The sequence below is a fragment of the Abramis brama genome (assembly GCF_963993115.1).
Source record: "Abramis brama genome assembly, chromosome: 11".
NCBI lineage: Eukaryota > Metazoa > Chordata > Actinopteri > Cypriniformes > Leuciscidae > Abramis > Abramis brama.
Window position 1 is genome coordinate 24,605,189 of NC_139973.1, and position 21,594 is coordinate 24,626,782.

Here is a 21,594-nt window from a genome sequence, read left to right on the forward strand (position 1 = left end):
TGCTAATGATGACTTTGCTTGTCCTTGATAAGTAATTAGCATCTCCTTCCTATCCAAGCAAATTTTTCTTCCGTGCAAAGTGTTCAGGCTCAGAATGACAAGGCTTACACGGGTAGATCGGTCTGCTTCTATAGATGAGTCCTGCTCTACATCTCATCTGTTCAGCAGATGTCTCTGACCAGAGTAATCAGGGATTGCATTTTTGTTATGTATGTTTCATCCTATTTCTTGTACTCATCAAATGGCTACAAACAGGAAAGCGATGGAAAATAGTCTGTTCATGAGATCTTTACAGTATTTATATCATCAAAGCAAAATTTTCAATATAATTTCTAAATAAAATCTCTATTATGTATCAGCGATATTCAATATTGGTAGTGATATTATCCTTGTAGCTGAGACTCTTCAGGATCATTTATTTGTCTAGATCGAGTGCAGTCATGATAGGCCATTCCATCATTATGTCCATCTCTGCTTTGCAATAATGCAGTATTATGCCATCATATTAATAGCCCAATACGTTAATATCTGAGCTTTCTCTGTTGCATAGGTCTTAAAGGTTTAGCAGCAGACTGCTTGAGCTGAGGTTTGCTCTATTGCCATTTACAGAGTCTTTAATTGACTTAACTGTAGTTTGAAACCTAGACTCTCACTCATGTTCTTTCCCCTTTCATTTTACTTTCAAAGTATGTTTGTTGGTCCATTTTTAATACCGTAAAACAAAGGTTGTCTTGTTTTTTTATATTTTTTGTCCATGTGTAGATAATTAATCTGTAGTAGTAATTGTGGATCTGATCAAACAGGTTAGGACACCCTGCCAAGGACCCATGTGCATGTCAGTTCAGCTTTGTATTAGAAAGATGTGTGCAAAGTGTCACCATGTTTTTTTTTTTTTTTTTTTTTTTTCAAACCAGGAATTAGGGGTGGGCGAGATGACCATTATGTTATATCACTATATGAGTAATTTTATTTCACAATAATGATCACAATATAGTCATTTTTGCTTTAAATAATATCAAAAGTTTGATACCATAGACATTTCATAATTTTTGTCACCATTGTCAATATCACAAAAAACTAATACTAGCCAAACTAAATAAAAAAAACCCCACAAGCTTACTGAAGACATGTAAACAATCAGTGATAAAAAAATGAACAAATAAACGAATTACAAGCAATAGGACAAAAAATAACTAAAATAGACCTACATGAAAGAATTCAAGCATTAAGAAATGATACATAAATTGTAAATGTATAAAAAATAAAAAACTGCGTGGTCATCACTGTGTAAATTAAATATACATTTGTTCTTATTAAAGTTACAAAAAGTGATTTAGTCAAGAGCAGGTAGTGATTTTCTCTCTTTTGTTTGATTTTCTCTCTTTTGTTTGATTTGTATGAATGACAGACAGCAGGAATATTAGGCTGCTGTCACTTTAAGAGCTAACCGGATCAATATACTGTTACACATGTGTTTTCTTTTCTCAACTGTTTACGTTCACTTAAGGCATAAATGACTGTATATAGGATACTTGCAAAGACAGGCATTTTGACTCATACAAGTGTGTGTATTTAACCGTTCAAAGCCAATAAATTGGCAAAAATAATAAGGTGCTCACTGAGCAGCGGCTTCACGTGCGTGCATCTCTCAGACAGCGCGCATATAGCGAAATGAGTTCTGTTTCGCTGCCTATTGCGCTTCACTTGTTTTAAACCACTATGCTTAAAAACGTATGCAGACGATAAGCTTTCGTGGCCATGGGCGCAGCACAGCAAAGTCACGTGAGCATAACCGCGAAAGAGACGATAGTCTAAAATCTCTACTGGTTGACACATTTCTATCAGTTAATCGTGTCTACCGGTATGTCGCCCACCCCTCACCTAGACCCCATTTGCAGCTCACAGGTAGACCAAGCTTATGCATACAGTCATAATATACAGATTCTGATTGGCACTTATACGAGGAAAATTATTTGATGTTTAATACAGCTATGTGGAGCATGTTTTTGAACCAGTGAGATTTCCCTGTTGGCAGGACTACCCAGTGAAACTACAAAATTGAAACTGAAACCAAGTGACTTACAAAATCCTGTTGGTCACAGTTGTGTCTGGTTAAGACTGTGGCTGGTTGATTTAACACTGAAGAGCTAACTTGCATTGCTGCTTGTTGTGAATGTGATCAAGCACAATGCAAGGACTCTTTTCCTCTGTTTCTCACATTTAAGGTCAGAAAACATCCTCAATCTTTCAGGGTCATTTCACTCATTTGGTCAGGTTGTTTTCAGTAGTTTTGCATCATAATATAGCCCAGTTCTGTGGATGTTGTTTATTTATTTATTTGTTTATTTTTGGAACAATCCTAGTCTCTATAGTGTGAACCAGTGGCCCAGTTTGGCAATAGGTAGTATTTAACTGCTACTTAACACTACTAATTGCTTACTACAAAATCAACATAATGACAGGAAGATTTTAATCGATGAAGTAAGGCATTTAAACAGTCAGGGAAGGGGCGTGTCCTTTTAAGGCGTGGTTCCTGTAGTGCTGCAGTGTTCTGCTGCAGTCCCTCCTTCTTTGCTCCAACGCACACGTACATGTACAGCATTTTGTTAATTTGCACATGAAGTTTAAACAAACATACAATGAGCAGATTCTTATTGATTTTTGTAATTGAGCCTTGTTTTGGGCTCGAGCAGTGAAGGTTACTGAAAACTGAATAAAATATGAGCCTGTTTTACTGAAAAAGGTTCACAAATTTAGGACCATAATATGTGACATTTTAACATGACATAACGTGGCACTTTTTTCCCCCAAGAATGAAAGAATAAACAACAAGAATTAAACTTATTATCAGGAAAATATTTTTTTGTGTGTGTGTGGAATAAGTACCATCTGTTTTTTGTTATTGTACTGTCAGTGGTCCATTCAGCTCTCTTCAGTGTGTTTGTTTGTGTGCATGTGTGGATGAGAAAGAGAGAGACATTGCTGGAAATGCTGGGATAACTGCCCATTTTACTCTCCACGCCCCACCTGACTGTGCATTACCACATACTGCACTGCTAGGTGCTTAAAAAAATTCCTGCTGTGAGCCAGAGCTGAACTGGAGGTATTTGTAATCAACTAGTTCTAGGCTTCTACAATTTGCAAAAAACAGGATTGCTCTTTCTTAGAAAAGTCATGTTGAGAAATTGCAAATAGGATGCACTCGAAAACCAAGACAGCTTGAGTCTAGTATCTAAATTATTTGTAAAGAACACCATTGTCACTCAGTCACTCTTTCTAGTGTTCTCACCCCACACTTCATGAACAGAAGGGTGTAGCATAGATCACAAATGGGTATTAATAGTATCCTACCCTACCCTCACAAGAGACAGAATGAGCCCAGGGCCTGATATGAATCACAGCTAGTATTATTTTACTATGGAGGTAAACTAACTGCATCTGTAAAGGACTGCAGGATGTGATTTAAGGATCATTTGAATGTAATCTGTAATGTGAAAATATGTGAAAATGTCTGTAATGTGAAAATATCTCTGGAATAAATGCTACAGATGCTTAAACAATGAGATCAGATCCATGTCCCCTGAGATTTTTTTGGATGGCAGCTCATCAGGACACAGCATGAATCCTGAATACATGATCACAAAAAGAAGGTTGCAGTGTCCCATCTGTCTTTTGTCTTACAACATCTTTCCTTTGTTTCTCTCATTCTGTCTCTTTCTCACCCCTGACTCAGCTGTGGGGGTGGGGCTAACCCTATAGATTGCCCAATAAGACAATGGGCAATCCCTGTACTGTGGCTTTGTTATAGATGACCATTTCAGCACATTGATCAATAAACATGTTTCCCCGTTACAATTTCAGATTTAAATAAATGTAAGCTCTAAAATGGACAAAACTGATCTGTTTTATAAAATGCATTCATTTTCAGATGTTTCAACAAATTTAGTCCATGTTGCCTTTTATTCTTCTTGTTGTTTTTCTATTGTATTAGATGTAGTCTCAAAGGTTTAATTTTAAGCTACCTTTTGGTTTTTGTCAACTATATATTCTCCTGACCTATTAAGAATACTTTTCATATGTTCAATATTCTTGATTTTTTGTGTTTCACTTCATCTGTCTTTCTCTTTGGTTCTTAAAGGGGCATTCCACCCATAGGAACATTGTTTTTTATTGAAAGTGGGTCATATATGTAGTCGAAATGTAAAATAAATTTTGAATTTGGTGCCTTCGTGACCGAGGAAAGACAAAAAATAACTTCAGGACGCATTTGTATGAAAGACAACAACTCCCACAATGCACCACATTGCACAGCTCCGCAAGCCACTCCCACTAATCCAGAACAGCGCATATCTGCCTATAAGAGAAATCACTCTTCCGTCTACAAGGCTAGCTACCACCAGAGCTTGAAATTCATTTCACACAAAATGTCTAGTTAGTTGGCGAACTCATTAGTGCATTACTCCTCGTTTGTATTTCTTTTGAAAAGGTGAATTATTGCATGGTACCTGGATGTTCAGTCAGAACATATGCGGCGCGAAACTAGGATAGTTCACAACACAAACGTCCGTGTCCTCGTCTGATTCAGAGATTTCGTCCAGGAGAAATTGTCATTGTTGGAATTCTTTGCCGCAGACGGACTCTATCTCTGTGTTCGTAATTGCATAGTGAGATCACCGGCGCCACCAGTCCGCCCTAACTCGAGCCAGTCCGGGCTCCTCGTCCGTGGCAGGCAGGTCTTCTGCCTCGGCTGCTCTTCGCTATAATGCGGCTTGTAAAAGTAGCCACAAACACCTGATTCAAGCATCAGACTTCCGAAATCCTCTTCTTCTATATCATATTGAGTACTCTCCTCCGCTATTGTCATAACTTTACATCTGTCTCCACAGCGCCTGTTAGCTTAGCTTCAAACAAGATGGAGGATATTGCTTTCAGTTTCAGAGAGTAAAGTCCCACCCACTGATCTGTAATAGGTCTGTAGCGTGAGTGGGTCCCGCCCCCTGGGAAAGATGAGGAACGAGTATCTGTAGTCTCAACAGAAATCCCCCCCTCTTACACTTCCTCCGACAATGACGCAAAATGACGATTTTTGCGTCATTGTGGGAGGAAGTGTAAGAGGTAAATAACGGATTTCTCCCGTCTCAGGGGAAAATGAGAGAGTGTTGCACGACCATTCAATAGTATGACTGGGTTTCTAACAATGCAAAGCTTAGTGCAAATGGGTGGAGTGCCCCTTTAATGTATTTTGTCTGTTTTTTACAAAAAAAACTGATATACTACATTCTTTCTTTTGTTGTTGTTGCTTAATCTGTTTATTAAACTTTTACAATAACAGGATACAGGTACAGGAAAATAGGGAAAAATATTATTCCCACTCCACCCCTAACCCCAAACACAAAGGGGGAAAAACAATGCATAACTACAGAGTGCAAGACAGGTGTTTAGACATATGCACACAAAATCATACACGTCTCAACAGATTTGAGCCACCATCATGATAACATCTTATTGTTTAAATTGACAAGACGTAGAAATAGTACTAGAAAATTTAAAAAAAAAAAGATAATGAATGGTTCCCCGGTCTGAAAATACACTAATGTTGCCTTTAATTGTATACCTGATTTTTTTTCCAAATGAATGAAGTTCATTCAATTGCATCTCGGAGCCAGTCATCAAAACATTGAGGGAAGGACATTTTTTTTCCATAACAGGAGAATGTGGTGTCTAGCCAGTAATGTTAGGAAAGCAAAAGTGTTTGCAGTATCTGGATAGGCCATTGATATTTGGGGAGAGTCCAAAAAGTGCAACCAGAGGACAAGGCACAATCAAGCGTGCCGCACAAGCCCTGAAAAGTGAAGCCAAAATGTCTCGATCGCCCCCCGGTGACTGGTCTTAGTATAGGTCATAAGCCCCGCCTCCCCGTGTTATTCAATGGGACGTGAGACCAACTAAACAATTAAATTACACTTCAAATATCTTTTTTCCAAAGGTGGTTTATTTAATTTGCTGTCGTTTTTATCACGCTGATGTAAGTTCAAGTGTCTGTTTCAAAAATAAGTTGGTTTTTAGTTAGTTACGTGATGCGGTGGTGTAACGTCATGATTGACAGCTGTGATTGACAGGTTCTCTGAGCAAAGTAGTCACTGAAGCACCAACGGACATTTTTTTCGGGATCTTCTGAGGACTGAGGAGATTGTATTTACTTTATTTTAACAAGCCTCTTGTCGTACTGCAATCAATTTTTTAAAAAGTGTGAGAATGCACTCCTCCTGAGTGCATTCTGCGAGAGTGAGGGCGGAGCGTTGATTTCGCGGCTTTACTTCCTGCTCACTACTGCGCAGGTCTGGTCCCGAGATCGCTACTGCGCAGACTCAAGTTCCAATATGTCAGCGCCATATCGGGACACTGGCGGCTTCAGTTCTCATCAATGGAAGAGAGCGAAGGGGCGTCGTCCATCTTTTTTTACAGTCTATGGGCACAATCTGTTTCTTTGACACTGAGTAGAAGTAATTAAAAATTGATAGTCAGAAAGAAGTTATTGATGGGCATAACAAAAAACATGTATTAAATCAGCTAGTATCAATACCCTGTTTACCTGGATAATTTTTTTGCTAGCATCACTTTTGTCCAATAAACACGATGAATAAAGTTTAATAAAGGAGAGGGAGGAGGTGGTGATGGAAGAGATTAGTCTGTATAAATTGGACAATTCTAGCCTTTTGTCTAGGGCTACTTCAAGAATGAGACATATCTGGGATTTTGGTGGGTGATTCGGAAAGTCAGGGAATTAATTTTTAGCAAATGATACTACATTCTAATTTTGTCTCATGGGAAGGGGTTGATATGGGAAACCTCTGAAATTCAAACTTTCCTACATGGGTAGTTGATATGAAATTTTGAGCAGTTTCAGCAGTGTTTTGAGACATGCTGTTAATTTCCAGCTCATACTAATTTAGAGACTTAATTATGTTAAGTGTGAGCTGTGAGCACCACAGTCAAGTCAAGTCACCTTCATTTATGTAGCGCTTTTAACAATATAGATTGTTTCAAAGCAGCTTTACAGTGATAATAGGAAATTAAAGTAACATAGATTGTTTTGGCTTTACAGCAGCTCTAGAATAAAGTTATTGTCCAGCTAAAGTTAGTTTTGATTGATTCACTTCCGTCGCAACGATCATTAGTTATTAACTTAGGGGCCGCTAACACGACACCGTTCTAACAGAAAAGAGAAGAAAAAGTTGTTGGAACAAAGCTTAGTGACTTTGAAGCCATGCAACCGTAGTGTAGTTTGTTTATAGCCAGTGTTTGGCTTTTTACTTCTGCCAATTGTATTTAGGTTTCATGTCTTCATTTTTGAAGATTATCATGTTGAACAAAACGTGCAAGAATCATAAACTTTTGTTAGTTATAGAAATTATTTTCTGCAATAATCCAAAAGTATTTTTTTTACCATATGAAAATTTAGATATTGGAATTGTATGATCTGCTTTTTTGAGTTGAATTTGGTTAAATTTGGCCTTTGTTAGAGTGGGTCAGTAACAGGATCTCAAGGATGCCCCAATTAACAGATAGAGCTGTCCTGGATCCAGATTTAGTGTTTAACCCAGTAATTACAGATTTTCTCATGTTCATGTATTACATATACACTTGGTCAGATTGTTATTTGTTGTATTGTTTCTACCATAGTTTTATGATTTTGACAACCAAATTATATGAAATATTTCCAGATCAGCAGATATTATAAAGAACAATTTAAACTGATATTCAGACCTAATAGTATATGACACTATTCAGTGTCTCATGAATAGACGTTAGATTAAAATTTTTTCAGTAAATCCGAATCTGATGTTCCAAAACTAGACTGAATTTTTAAATACCCAAAGCATGTTTATGAGCATTTACATCAGGTCAGATATATCTAAACTCTTTTTGATGCATAGACCCTGTCCAAAATGGAAACCTAAGCCCTCGCAATCTTCCTCTGAGTCTACACTTTCGTGACATGACGCTGCTTTGACTGTCTGGTAGAAGTCTGCTGCGTAGCTTGCGAGCACTTGCGAGCCCGGCTAAAGAGTGCATTGCCTATTGGCTGCAAAGGGGGCGCTCGCAAGCACCCTTCTGAAACCTAAAATGACAAATGGGACATCCCACGGTCTTGTGAACTTGAGCATGCAAGTCCATTGAAGACTAAAAATTTACTGTTTGTTATTTTTTAGTATTATTTTTCTTTATTAATTTTCATAATAATTTCATAATTTATTTTATGAGTCAGAGTATGTTGTACATGTGTGCTGAGCAGAGAGCTGGGAGAGTTATATATTTTGCTTAGAGGTATGTGTGCAATGTAACACGTTCACTGAGCAGAGATGTTCCACTGATGATGATACTTTAAATTCGTACAGTTGGCATGTTCCTTACAAGGAAAGGAATGTTTCAACTGATGCAAATGTACCACTAATGTATACACAGAGGGAAAGTGGATTGTACCATGTGTAAGCATGAGGTATACATTCCATTTTTAAACAGAAGCAACATGTTTTTCTACCTTACAAGGAAGTTGTAAGTCCCAGAGTGGTGTATATAAGCTCAATCTTACTGTACCACCTCAGAGAAACATAGAGGCATGACGGGGTGAGAGCAAGGAGAAACATAGAGGCATGATGGGGTGAGAGGATAGAGAAATGGGGAACAGAGAAGTCTGGAATGAAGACCACCTCTCACGTAGCCTTATTCTTAAATGCCTGTTTCTCTCTGTCTGATACATGTATAAAATAATAAATAATAAATCTCTTGGCAAACATATCTGGTGTAGCTTCCGTGATTCAACAATAATGGGGAAAAGCGTGATTTTCAAATCTACACCATAAGACTGCAAGTGCACATGAAAGTATGCCATTTAGGACAGGGCCACAGTGGTCATGGAACAGCAGTCAGCATTCTTTTTGCAGAGTCATGCTGTGAATAAAAATGTTAAATTATTTTCTGTTTTGATTAGGAGGAGAGTGAGGAGTCAAATGGAAATAAAGTTAAAGCTGTTGGACTTCTTTGAGATATTGCTATTATCAACTGCTCACACACACATCTCTCTCTCTCTCTCTCTCTCTCTCTCTCTCTCTCTCTCTCTCTCTCAAAAATTCCTATTCTCTTGATTCTGTAGCTCAAACTTGAAGATCGGTCTATTGTGCCTAGAGACTTTGTCCGGCGAATGAATTCAAATGTAAGTTGTATTTTTATCACTTGTATTTAAAGACAAAACAATGTACAGAATAATAGAGAAAGTGTCTCAGAGGCTTGGACTTTACTAGAATGCCTAGAACTACTAAAACGTCCTGTTATGTAGAAAGGATTGTAGTATAGACATCTTCAAATGTTTTTTTTATGATGACAGTACCAGTACTTGAAGGTGTGGTTATTAATTTGTTCTTTGAATCCTGCAGGATAAACAGTGTGGCATTGTGACTAACATAAACACCAAATGTGCAGTGAAACTTGTAGGAACCAACTGTGTTCTATATCCTGTAAATAGCAAAGACCTGCAGCACGTCTGGGTGAGTTAAAAAACAAACAAAGTTATATAGTAGTCTATATGGGTTTTCAGTTTTAAGAGATTATTAATGAAAATTATAATAAAGGCAAAAACTAACAATGAAGAAATATTTCTGTTAATAAAAATAAAAGTGGGAGTTTGTAAATGTGCACTACATTATTAACTATATAGAAATGTATTTTAGTTTCATTTTCATTTTGAATGGTCTTTTAATTTACATATAAATGCATACAAAAGAGCACATTACAGTACAAATGGTAAACAGGGAAGCTTGTGCGTGCTTCACGCCCTCGAACAAACCTCCTTAGTTCTCTTGCAGCATGCATGTTTGAGCTTCCATGCTTTCCAATCAAATCATGCTTACCTTACAAATTAGCTCTAATTTCTATGCATATGTGTCAATATTTTTTTAAATGTCAATTAAAAAAATGAAATGAAAAAAATAAAATGTCAAAGCCTAAATTAAATTTGTTATCTTGGTAACGAGAGGTTGCACAATGTCCTAAATGTAGGGAATGCTAATAATTGTGTTAGCTGAGGAGGAAAAAAAATATTCTTGTGGAGGGAACATTGTCATAAGGGATTAAAAATGAAAACTACTGACACTCAATAACTAATATTAATAGTAATTTCCATAAAGCATCTTAAAATTGATGACTAATAGATAGTTAACTAACTATGTATCTGTGTTTTGTACCTGTCTACAGTCATTTATGTATGGTGACTACATTGTGTATGATTTCTGGCTTGGAAAGGTGTATGATCTCAGCATCCAAATCGTTGTGAAGCTTTCCAACGGTGCACGGTAATGTAATCACAATATCTTATTACTTCACGTCAGTGTGGGTCATGCAGTATGATGCTGAACATGTTAAACCTTCAATCTTGTTCAAGTGCAACTCCATAGTAGAGAAGAAAGAATGCTACATAAACTGACTTTGTAGGATTTGTACTGAAGTGTTGTGTTTAATACAATTTATTTTTTCACTGTAGATGTTCTATGAGTGAGGAAGATGGTGCAAAACTCTATGATATTTACCCTCACGTCAGTGATGTGGTAGGTGCCAAGAATGTTTGTGTTCTTGTCTGCATTATCAATTATGTGGTCTTTTTTGTTGTCATATAATATTCATTAGGGCTGGGTAATATAACGGTATTTATAGTGTCAGTAGAAATATGCCGGTCAAGTCATTTTTATCTGCCCCAGTGTTATACTGTGCTATAAAAAAACTTTTCCCCCAGTTTCACAGACAAGGCTTAAGCCTAGTCCCAGACTAAAATGCATGTTGGAGCTGTTTTAACTGAAAGCAACTTGCACTGACATATTTTAATATATGTCAGTGCAAGTTGCTTTCAGTTAAAACAGCTCCAACATGTCATGTCAGTACCATTGTTTTGTTTCAACTGCACACCAGTAATGTTTTTCTAACGCATGTTTATAAAAGTTACATAAATGTCCCCCTAAGTTAATAACTAATGATCTTCGCAAAGGAAGTGAATCAATCAATCAAAACTAACTTTAGCTGGACAATAACTTTATCCTAGAGCTGCTGTAAAGTCAAAACAATTGTGATGAGGTGTAGAGAAGGACCCAAAAGCAGAGAAAGCATTCAACAGTCTTTAATAAGAGATGCTGGCAGAATGAAGCGGTTAGAACAGAACACTTCTTAATCAGATAACACAAGTTCTTCTGTAGACTTCGGGTAATCAAAACAACTTTCTTCCGTAGACTCAGGGTAGAAAGCACAAGGATAACTTAAAGTCCCGTTGCACGAAGTGTGCGTAAGAGGTACTCGCCCAGATGCGTGAGCCCACAGATTCGCTCCAGCGAACAGGATAGAACAGCTACAGGGGGCGGCCACCAGTCGGAAACTCTGCACACAGTATAGCTCAGTGGAGATGACAATGACACGAGTAGATACCTCTTAGACAGGACACGATCACACCACGAGATGCACAAACACATGAAATAATCTGGCGACAAGACAAGGGAAGGTCAGAACAATAAATAGCAAACCCTATTAGGGAAAGAGAGAGCAGGTGAGAAAGTAATGAGAAGACAATGAGTAGCAAGTGGGTTCAGCTGGAAATGATCAGAATGTAAAAGAGCGGCATGAATGAATGCGTGTATGAGTGTGTGTGTCCAAAAGGGGGAGACAGAGTAAAGAAAGGAAAAGCCAGGATCATGACAAGATCATGACAACAATCTCCTATTATCACTGTAAAGCTGCTTTGAAACAATTCATATTGTTATAGCGCTATATAAATGAAGGTGACTTGACTTGACTTGACTAATCTAAGCCCTGTCTGTGAAACCTAGGCCATTATGTTTAATTTATGCATTATGCAGCTGTCTCACTCAACTTGTTGAATGTGTCTCAGTGTGAAATGTTGCTCTGCCTTTTACTCCAGGGTTTGTTCTTTGATGATGCCTATGGGTTCTATCCGGGTCAGGTTTTGATTGGGCCCTCAAAGGTTTTTGCTAACGTGCAATGGCTGTATGGTGTGAAGCCTGTTCTCAGTAAGAAAAGCAAGTTCAGAGTTGTTGTGGAGGAGGTAAGAGAAAAGTTTGACTCCAACTGAGACGAGTTCTGTTATTGGGAATGTCGAAATAACGAAACCAAATCAGGCTTCTGCTGTAGTCTCAACATGTTTTAATAATTTACATTTCTAGTTGTATATGTCTCGTACAAGAAATCTGTGTATAATTACAGGTTCAAGTGGTGGAGCTAAAGGTGACATGGATTACAAAAAGTTACTCTCCAAAGGGGTCAGACAGTGTCTTTCCACCGCCTTCAACCATCACACAGGAGAACCTTTGCAGGTTTACAATCAGCTTTACAATCAGCTTTCCACACTGCAGTTTTATCATTTTGATTATTTATAACTAGGGCTGTCGAATGATTTAAAATTTTAAACAAATTATTCACACGCCTATTCACTAAACTGCCAGAAAGATTGTCAGAGATAGATGGACAGTAATCCAAAGAGACAAAGACCAGTGAAATCTCAACATATGTTTGAGATCCCATGAGTTTTTTTAACAGTCAATATATAACTTTTTTCATTTCCATGTTGTAAATAATCTTATCACTTGCCTATAGTCCACAGAAATGGCCTTTTTTATACAGGTTTATTCCTTTAACAGCTATGTCTGGGCTGATTGTCGACAGGGTGGCTAATTAAATTTTGTAACATTTTCCCATTTTACACTGGAAACAAAAGTATTTATATGGGGCACTTAAACATCTGAGTGCTTAAAAGTGTTATTTACCTTAGCAACAACTTGCTGTCTAGCAAGTTATTTTTCTAGGCTTACTAATCCAGATGTTACAGTTTTTCAATTAAATATTTTCTCTTGACTTTCTCTAATGTTCAGGGTGAAGCGACTGGGCTACTTTGATCATACTCAAAGGCAACTTGGGGAGAGATCCTTGTATGTTTTTCCTGCCAAGAGTGAAACCACACGGATCACTTGTGAGGGGCCAGAGGGGGCACCTGCTCACCCCGAGGACCCTGTTGTTCGAAAGGTATGGATGATTTAACCATTTCTGGCATGTCTTTTGAAAAGCAGATTCTTTGTTGTTAGAAGTTCTGCTGAGTATAGGTGTCTAAAGTATCAGTACCACTGCACTAATTTGATTCTACAGTATCGGTAGTACAGAGTACCTACTGAGTCCGGTACCACAGTGATTTAAGAAGTGGCTGTATTCCATTGCTCATAAATAAACTTTTTGGTCAAAAAGCCCATCTTTGCAAGTTATTAATGTAAATATGTCTTAAAGGGCACCTATTATGCAAAATTCACTTTTACATGGCGTTTAAACATAAATGTGTGTTGGCAGTGTGTACACAACCACCCTATAATGATAAAAATCCACCCTGTGCTTTTTTTTAAAATCCCCATAGTCAAGTCACATTTATTTATATAGCGCTTTTTACAATACAGATTGTTTCAAAGCAGCTTTACTGAGATAAATCCATAAATCATAAGCACTGTCTCAGAACAAGCCTTTCTCAGATTCGGGGCAATGTGACGTACTTTGCACAAGCCCCGCCCATGACTGTTGACTGACACTGCCGTATTAGCATAGACCCGCCACGAGTGAGCTGAACACAGTCCGCCATTGTTTCGATGCCAGAGCAGCTGTAGACAAGAATGTCTTCTAAGCAATTGAGGTGTTTTGTTGTTGGATGTAAGAATGAACATAGCTATCTTCATTCACTCTCGTTGTTACTTGAGGATGGATCTGTACCAACTGTTAGTGATCCAGCTTACAGTCTCCGGAGCGATAGAGCTAATGTTACTGATAAAGTTTACCGGTTTATTAAAGCTGCAGTCCGTAGTTTTTCCTCTTTGTCGCCATCTCTGTTCGAAATCTGCAATTACAGTTATTTGTGGATTTATCAACTTTACGTGCGTTGTGCCTCGGCACGGCACAGCTATGGAGTTAATATTGTGCCATAATTAAACAAACAAATCCAGCATTTTGCAAACAAACTCGATCTGCTTTGCAAAGGAAAACTCTACTCGCAAACAAACAGAAAGCATTGTGCAAGTACAAAGGTCAATTTGAGCCAAAATGAAGTGGAGTAACACATGCATTGTGTTTTGCAAATATAAATAAATGAGCCTAGATAATATTTCACAAATAAATACAAACCATCCTACAAATTGCATGTAACCTTTGAACAAATACCAAATCTATTACATACAAATGCATATCTGTCTGTTATGATTGTGAGACACTTGGCTTTTTATGAGATCTCTCGGCTCGATTTTCTCACAAATGTGTCTAGGCAGATTTTCTCACAAATGCAGTTGAGCAACTTCCTCTTCAAAAACAGTAGATGGCGCTAAGCTAGGGGATTCATTTAGCGATAGTCTCCCAGGAGAAGCACTGATTTGGAACTTGCCTTTGCCTACAGCTGAGGAAAATGACCGGTGAACAGGCGTGTTTCTGTGTTACTTTATCTATAATTAACCTTTTTGAGGTTTTCTTTTGCAAAATGTTTATTACATATCTAGACAGATTTGCACTTAGTAGCAATTCACTCTCTCTAGGATAGGGGAATCTATAAGATGAAAGCTATGCCATTATATGTTGCTTTTTTACATTTAACAAGTCTATTTATTTCGTTCTCCATAAATTAATGCGAACATTTCATTTAATTGAAAGGAGGGTCCCACTTATTTATTTATTCAGTTGGAATTCAGTCAGCTTAACTGTTAATGTAATAAAATAATTAATGAACAAAACAAACAATATACAATTGTTTCTTAACTTGCCTGTGACGTATGCAGTGCCCAAATTATTATTTTGGACAGACAAATGAAACCCTCATTTCAATTAAATGAAATGTTCTCATTAATTTATGGAGAACGGAAGAAATAGATTCGTTTCGTGTTCTCCTCAGCTGTAGGCAAAGGCAAGTTTCAAATCAGTGCTTCTCCCGGGAGACAAGCGCTAAATGAATCCCCTAGCTTAGTGCCATCTATTGTTTTAGAAGAGGAAGTTGCTCAACTGCATTTGTGAGAAAATCTGCCTGGACACATTTGTGAGAAAATCGAGCCGAGAGATCTCATAAAAAGCCAAGTGTCTCACAATCATAACAGACAGATATGCATTTGTATGCTAGATTTGGTATTTGTTCAAAGGTTACATGCAATTTGTAGGATGGTTTGTATTTATTAGTGAAATATTATCTAGGCTCATTTATTTATATTTGTAAAACACAATATATATTTGTTCACTCCACTGCATTTTCGCTCAAATTGACCTTTGTACTTGCACACTGCTTTCTGTTTGTTTGCGAGTCAAGTTTTCCTTTGCAAAGCAGATCGAGTTTGTTTGCAAGTCGAGTTTTCTTTTGCAAAGCAGATCGAGTTTGTTTGCGAGTCGAGTTTTCCTTTGCAAAGTAGATTGAGTTTGTTTGCAAAATGCTGGATTTGTTTGTTTAATTATGGCACAATATTAACTCCATACACAGCACGGATTTGTTTTGAGGAGAATGTGCCGCTGTTAGGGCTGGGACGGTATGGATTTTTTCTTACCGCGGTTGAAAAGCAAGAAATTCCCGCGGTATAGCGGTAAACCGCTTTAAATCCCCCCCCCCCCCCACCAATCTGTACATCTCACAGCACCCGCACCCAGTTCTTGCGTCTAAATTAGTTGCTTAAATAAACAAAATAATCCTACAATAGTAGACATAAGCCCTTTAAATACAAATAAATAGCCATGTTTTATAAAAATGTTCACAAAACTAAATGAAAATGTTGTATGTAAGATAACGTTAATTAAGTTGTAGGTTACGTTTCTAATGTCACAGGTAGGGCTGGGACGGTATGGATTTTTTCTTACCGCGGTTGAAAAGCAAGAAATTCCCGCGGTATTGCGGTAAACCGCTTTAAACCTCAACCCCCCTCCACCCTCCCCCAGTTTTTTTTTTCTGCGACGTTGCGGCTGGAACAACAAACAAAGTGTGGCAATGATAATCTCAGGTAGTGTTTATGTGCTTTATTTAATGTTAAAAGCATGCAATGTGACTTTGAATATCATTTAGTGCTCCAGCTTTGTAGCTGTAAAAGCAACAATGGATAATTCACCTCAGATCTTGAAATTAAACAAATGGAAACAAGAACGTTCAAACTGTGAACATACAAGTGTATTCTTTGACAAATATTGTTTTAGTAACTCAGTAGCCTATGTATTTTTAATGTTTAAATGGTGTAGTATTTGTGAATTTGATTATGGAGCACTTATCCATTTTCTTGCAAGTGCCGTCAAGATTACTCTCTGGAGCTGTGAGTGTGCACTTGCCGCGACTCCGCGAGGGTTGACAAATGCGGTCTTCACGTGAGAGAATTGTGTTAAATAAGCACGTGCAATTAAAAGCTGAGGTCCTGCTTTTACTTCTTTTTTTTTTTTTTTAACGACGCGGCTACCGTCGAAAATAGACTTTAGACTTTGGCTATCTTTAGCGGCGCGGCGCGGAGAGACGCTTCTGAAACGCGCCGCGTCGTGGCTGTTGTAAACACAAGCATTGACTAGAGTGGGCGCGATCAGCTCCGGTAGCCGCGTCGCAGCCGTAACGCGCCACAGAGTGTAAATAAGGGGTTATAGTCAATAGCCTACGAATGGAATGTTATTATGTGTCATGGAACAACTTGCGAAAGGTCGGATTTGCTCCATCTTTTGATAAGTTTTGTTTAGAAAACCTTGAATCCATGTAATACACAATGTTATTAGACACAATCCATGTTATTAGAATCAATGAATCCATGTCATTAGACACATGTGAAGGCCAGTGTTTATTTAAAAAAAAATTTTTTTTTTTTTTGCGGTGATGACGGTGACGAGCTCAGACCCGCGGTAGGCGTCACGTGACCGCGGTATTGCGGTAATGCGGTAACCGTCCCAGCCCTAGTCACAGGTAGCCTAATAATCTCAAGGTTTACTGCTTACACGATTCTTTTGTAGTTTGGTGTACTAAAGTGTTGTTCTAAAATAAACATTCATGAGTGTACCTTATTACTTCTTCTCACTGCTGAGTCCTGATGGAGTCGCCCGCTGTCGTTTCAAAGAATAGTATACGGCGAGCGCGTCAAGCATAAAATGCCTCATCCACTTGGGGAGGTGCGCGCGCAGTCAGAGAAGAAGAGATAAAAGCCCACCCACACTGACAACTGATTGGTTGACTTACCGAAACGGGCCAATCAGGATGCTCTCTCTCGCTCCCTCTCCCTCTCTGCCGTGCGCACGCTACACGGTTTGGAACACAGTCTCTGTCTTGCATGCGCACTCTTGCTCGCTCGCTCTAGATTCCGGGAGATTTTAACTAATTTGCGGGCATCATGGAGCCGCTATTAATATGCGGGAGACTCGCGGAACTTCTGGGAGACTTGGGATGTCTGTAGGTACTCTTGCATATAGGCCTAATAGTCAATACGAATGGAATGTTATTATGTGTCATGGAACATTGCGCTCCCCAACTCGCGAAAGGTCGGATGTGCTCCATCTTTTGATGGATTCAAGGTTTTCTAAACAAAACTTATGTAAGACACAATGTCATTAGACACAATCCATGTCATTAGAATCAATGTAATTAGACACAACGTGCACACATGTGCAGGCCAATGCTTTTTTTTTTTTTTTTTTTTGGTGATGACGGTGACGAGGGCATCATGTGACCGCGGTATTGCGGTGATGCGGTAACCGCCCCAGCCCTAGCTGCTGTCAGTCACTGCGCCGGTGTGGATACTGTCATTCGGAATCACAGATTCTACTTTTTGGAAGTATGACCAACATAAGAATTTTCACCGGAAAATGTAATCTGAACAAGTAACATCCACTTTTGTTCTGACCAACTAAGGGGAAAAAAAGCATTGCAGTAAATCGAGCTGATTAAATCTAACGATCGCTTATCATATCACATCAAACCGTGCAAATTATACTTTGTTCTCAATAGGGTTGTGCCGATAGACGATAGTATCGTGTATCGACGATAGTCAGAGATATCGCTGCTGGCAGATGCCTTTGACGATATCAATACGATAATTAGCTCGTTTTCCCATTAATGTATTAAATTATTATTATTATTATTATTATTATTATTATTATGAAGCTAGTATTGTTATTAAATTAATTAGGAACTACAATTAATTTGCCTTGCCTAAATTCATAACGACATCACCACATAACCACACTTGCGACATCACCGACGCGCGTATGAGATCCATTCACAAATTGTCAAGAGTGCTTGTTTTAACAGACGCATCATTCTTATACAGAGCCAAGATGAAGACGGCATCGTTGTTCGTCAGTATTTTGTTTCCATAGCACATTAACAAAACATTTAATGACACTAATAACACTAAAAACAATACAATTACAAAATATTAATGATAATAATAATATCACTAAAATTATATAGGCCTAGTAACAGTCTTTAGTTCACGAACGCAGCACAACTCTGCCATCTGTGAAAATCAAAAGCAACTTCAAACACTTGTTTAACAAGTAATATTCTTCTAATTGTTTTACTGTCTATAATGTAAGTCCACAAGAGAAATATTAAGCCAGTAAATTAAGTTGCTATACCGTTATATCCACCGTCGTCTCAGAGAGAACGCGCCGTTAAAGGACAAATCCAGTGAAAAATGAACCTGGGGTTAATTAACACATGGTTAACCGAGTCGATCATTCCCTGCGATGCGTTTTCATGAAAATCGAATGTAAAGAGTTTTATCTTTAAAAACATTTTAGCTCATAACACTAGTATATGGGGCACAGAGTAAGTAAAAATAAATCGCTAGTTAATACCACTAACAAGGCTCAAAATAGCCTCACACTAACACGGTAACATAATGAGGGTCCTTACATACAAACCGAAGCATTGAGAACTTTGTAAGTGTACAGACAGTTTAATAAGAAGATACTTTATAAAGACAGTACATTACGCGTTGACATGCAGGAGCCATCTTGGAAAACAGTCTCGACTAATCGAGCCACGAACGCCGTGCTACGTTAGATTTCACAAACGTAATTCCTATCGACCAGCTATCCTATCGACGGCGTTCGTGGCTCGATTAGTCGAGACTGTTTTCCAAGATGGATCCTGCATGTCAACGCGTAATGTACTGTCTTTATAAAGTATCTTCTTATTAAACTGTCTGTACACTTACAAAGTTCTCAATGCTTCGGTTTGTATGTAAGGACCCTTTATGAGCCTTTAAGGAGCCTTTAAGGAGTGTTATGAGCTAATCTGTTTTTAAAGATAAAACTCTATACATTCGATTTTCATGAAAATGCATCGCAGGGAACGATCGACTCGGTAACCATGTGTTAATTAAGCCCAGGTTCATTTTTCACTGGATTTGTCCTTTAATGCAGTGAAAGCTCAGTCCGTTTCTGCTTTCACTTTGAGGGAATGAGCGCGTTTACATGCACGTTATTAACTTGATTATGCTGAATAAACTGACAATGCATGTCATGTAAACACATTAACCCGTTTTCCTTTATCGGAGTCAAGTCATAAGTTTAAGTATAAACCGATCGACTTTTAGATTTTTGCCTTTGATTTCTCCCGGCATTTAAAACACATTAACCCGCGCTCTTTGGGCTTATTGAAGTGCGATATGTGAAGTGCATACAGACAGAGAGAGCACTGGTAGTAGGAGGACATGTATCACAAACTCCGACTCTTTCTTGACCTAAGAAATTATTAAAACGTGTTCCCATCTCGTGCAGAAGTACAGTCAAAATGCTGCATCTGTAACGGCATGAGAGGATAATGTGTGTCCGTAAATTTCCCGCTGACATGTTGAAATACTCTTGAGTCAGATACAAGAATGATTATAGGATCTTTTTTACCTCACTATACCGGGAAATAACCTGATTTAGCCTATTAATAAACACTCCACCTTTGCTAGCAAAATAGAAAACAATTCTCATATATAAAACGAACTAATAAAACAAGCAAATTAACAAGTAAATAAGCAAGTTAATAATCAAATAAGTAAGCCCCGCCCCCCTCACGATAATATCGTGTATCGCCGATCTCACAGGCTGACGAAAATGGAGCATATCGCCCAACACTAGTTCTCAAATTGTTAATTTTAACAACATCAGCATTGCTTGACTACATTTAATGTGTATTAGGGCTACCTGTAGTTCAGTTTCCATTTGTGTGCAGTCTAATTTCTAATTGTCATACCAACAAATTAAAGGGGACCTATTATGCCCCTTTTCACAAGATTTAAAATAAGTCTCTGATGTCCCCAGAGTGTGTATGTGAAGTTTAAGCTCAAAATACCCAACAGATCATTTTTTACAGCATGTTTAAATCGTCACTTTTTGGGCCTGAGAAAAACGCACTGTTTAAGTGTGTCCCCTTTAAATGCAAATAAGCTGCTGCTGCACGGCACAGGGGGCGGAGCCTCACGAGCTCGCGCTCAGTGTCATCTCATTGTAACGGTGTTCATTTCGACCCGGAGTCAGACAATAATGCCTACAGAGTCAGATAGTATGCTGTATGGAGATGGAACAGGTATAGTTTAGTTTAATTACGGTTATAACCTATTTGTCATTGCTTGTATTCACTATTAATACAAGCCTGCTGTAGGACCCCATCCGAATGATGGCCAAAAATATACTGATGAGTTTAATAAAGTTTATTGCACATCACACAAAAGATGAAGCATCAGTTTTACTCCAGAAAATCACCGTAAGAGCTGAGTAAACAAAGTATAAGAAGTGTGTACGTACATAAACAAAATTCGGTAGAGTTGAGGGAGCATTTTCTTCTAATACAAAATGAATCCACCTCGTCTTCAGCAGCTGGCTCAGATTTCGGGAGTAAATAGAAAGAGAGCTATGTGAATTAATACATCCAGCCACACAACACCTTCTACGCTTGGGAGACATTCTCGTCAGTGCAGAAATGGCGGATTTGTACAACTCGCTGTGAACTCGATCAGGGAGGTTCTATGTTAAAACGGCAGTGTCTATCAACACTCGTGGGCGCGGCCTGTGGCTGTTGTGACGTCACATCAGCCCCATGGCTGAAACAGGTCATTGGGAGAAACTGTTTATGATTTATGGGGATTAAAAAAAAAAGGAGTGAGTGGATTTTTATCACTATAGGGTGGTTGTGTACACACACTGCCAACACACATTTATGTCCAAACACCATGCAAAAGTGAATTCTGCATAATAGGTCCCCTTTAATGTTCCTTAGAACTGGTTCTCTTTGAAATACAAACACACGTATATGTAATCAGATGCATATTTAAAACTGGAATATAATCTAATTTTTAACTTTCAAAAGCCCTTCTGATATTTATCCTTGTTTTCGCAATGGCCTAGTTGCAGTCTCTTTTTTTTTCTGTAGCCACTTCCATAGTCCGAAGTCTTTTGCATGTTACAATGGGTGAATCTCCAGTTGTCACTGGTGATTGTCGCATGAACCTTTCTGGATCCGTCATCAAATTGATTAAGTTTAATTATTTCAAGTGCTATGAGAAAGGGCTATAAATCTCCACCTCCAAC

General features: G+C 38.2%; 1 protein-coding gene across 2 annotated transcripts in view; it reads left to right on the plus strand.

Moving 5' to 3' along the window:
- ube2o (ubiquitin-conjugating enzyme E2O) overlaps window positions 1–21,594 on the plus strand; it is a 98,372-nt gene that overhangs the window by 2,088 nt on the left and 74,690 nt on the right. For both annotated transcript variants that reach the window (XM_084129366.1, XM_084129365.1), the window contains exons 3-9: window positions 9,155–9,214; window positions 9,435–9,545; window positions 10,252–10,349; window positions 10,538–10,601; window positions 11,957–12,100; window positions 12,259–12,368; window positions 12,924–13,074. In XM_084129366.1, the coding sequence (XP_083985492.1) occupies window positions 9,155–9,214; window positions 9,435–9,545; window positions 10,252–10,349; window positions 10,538–10,601; window positions 11,957–12,100; window positions 12,259–12,368; window positions 12,924–13,074 (738 nt within the window). The remainder of the gene's footprint in view (window positions 1–9,154; window positions 9,215–9,434; window positions 9,546–10,251; window positions 10,350–10,537; window positions 10,602–11,956; window positions 12,101–12,258; window positions 12,369–12,923; window positions 13,075–21,594) is intronic.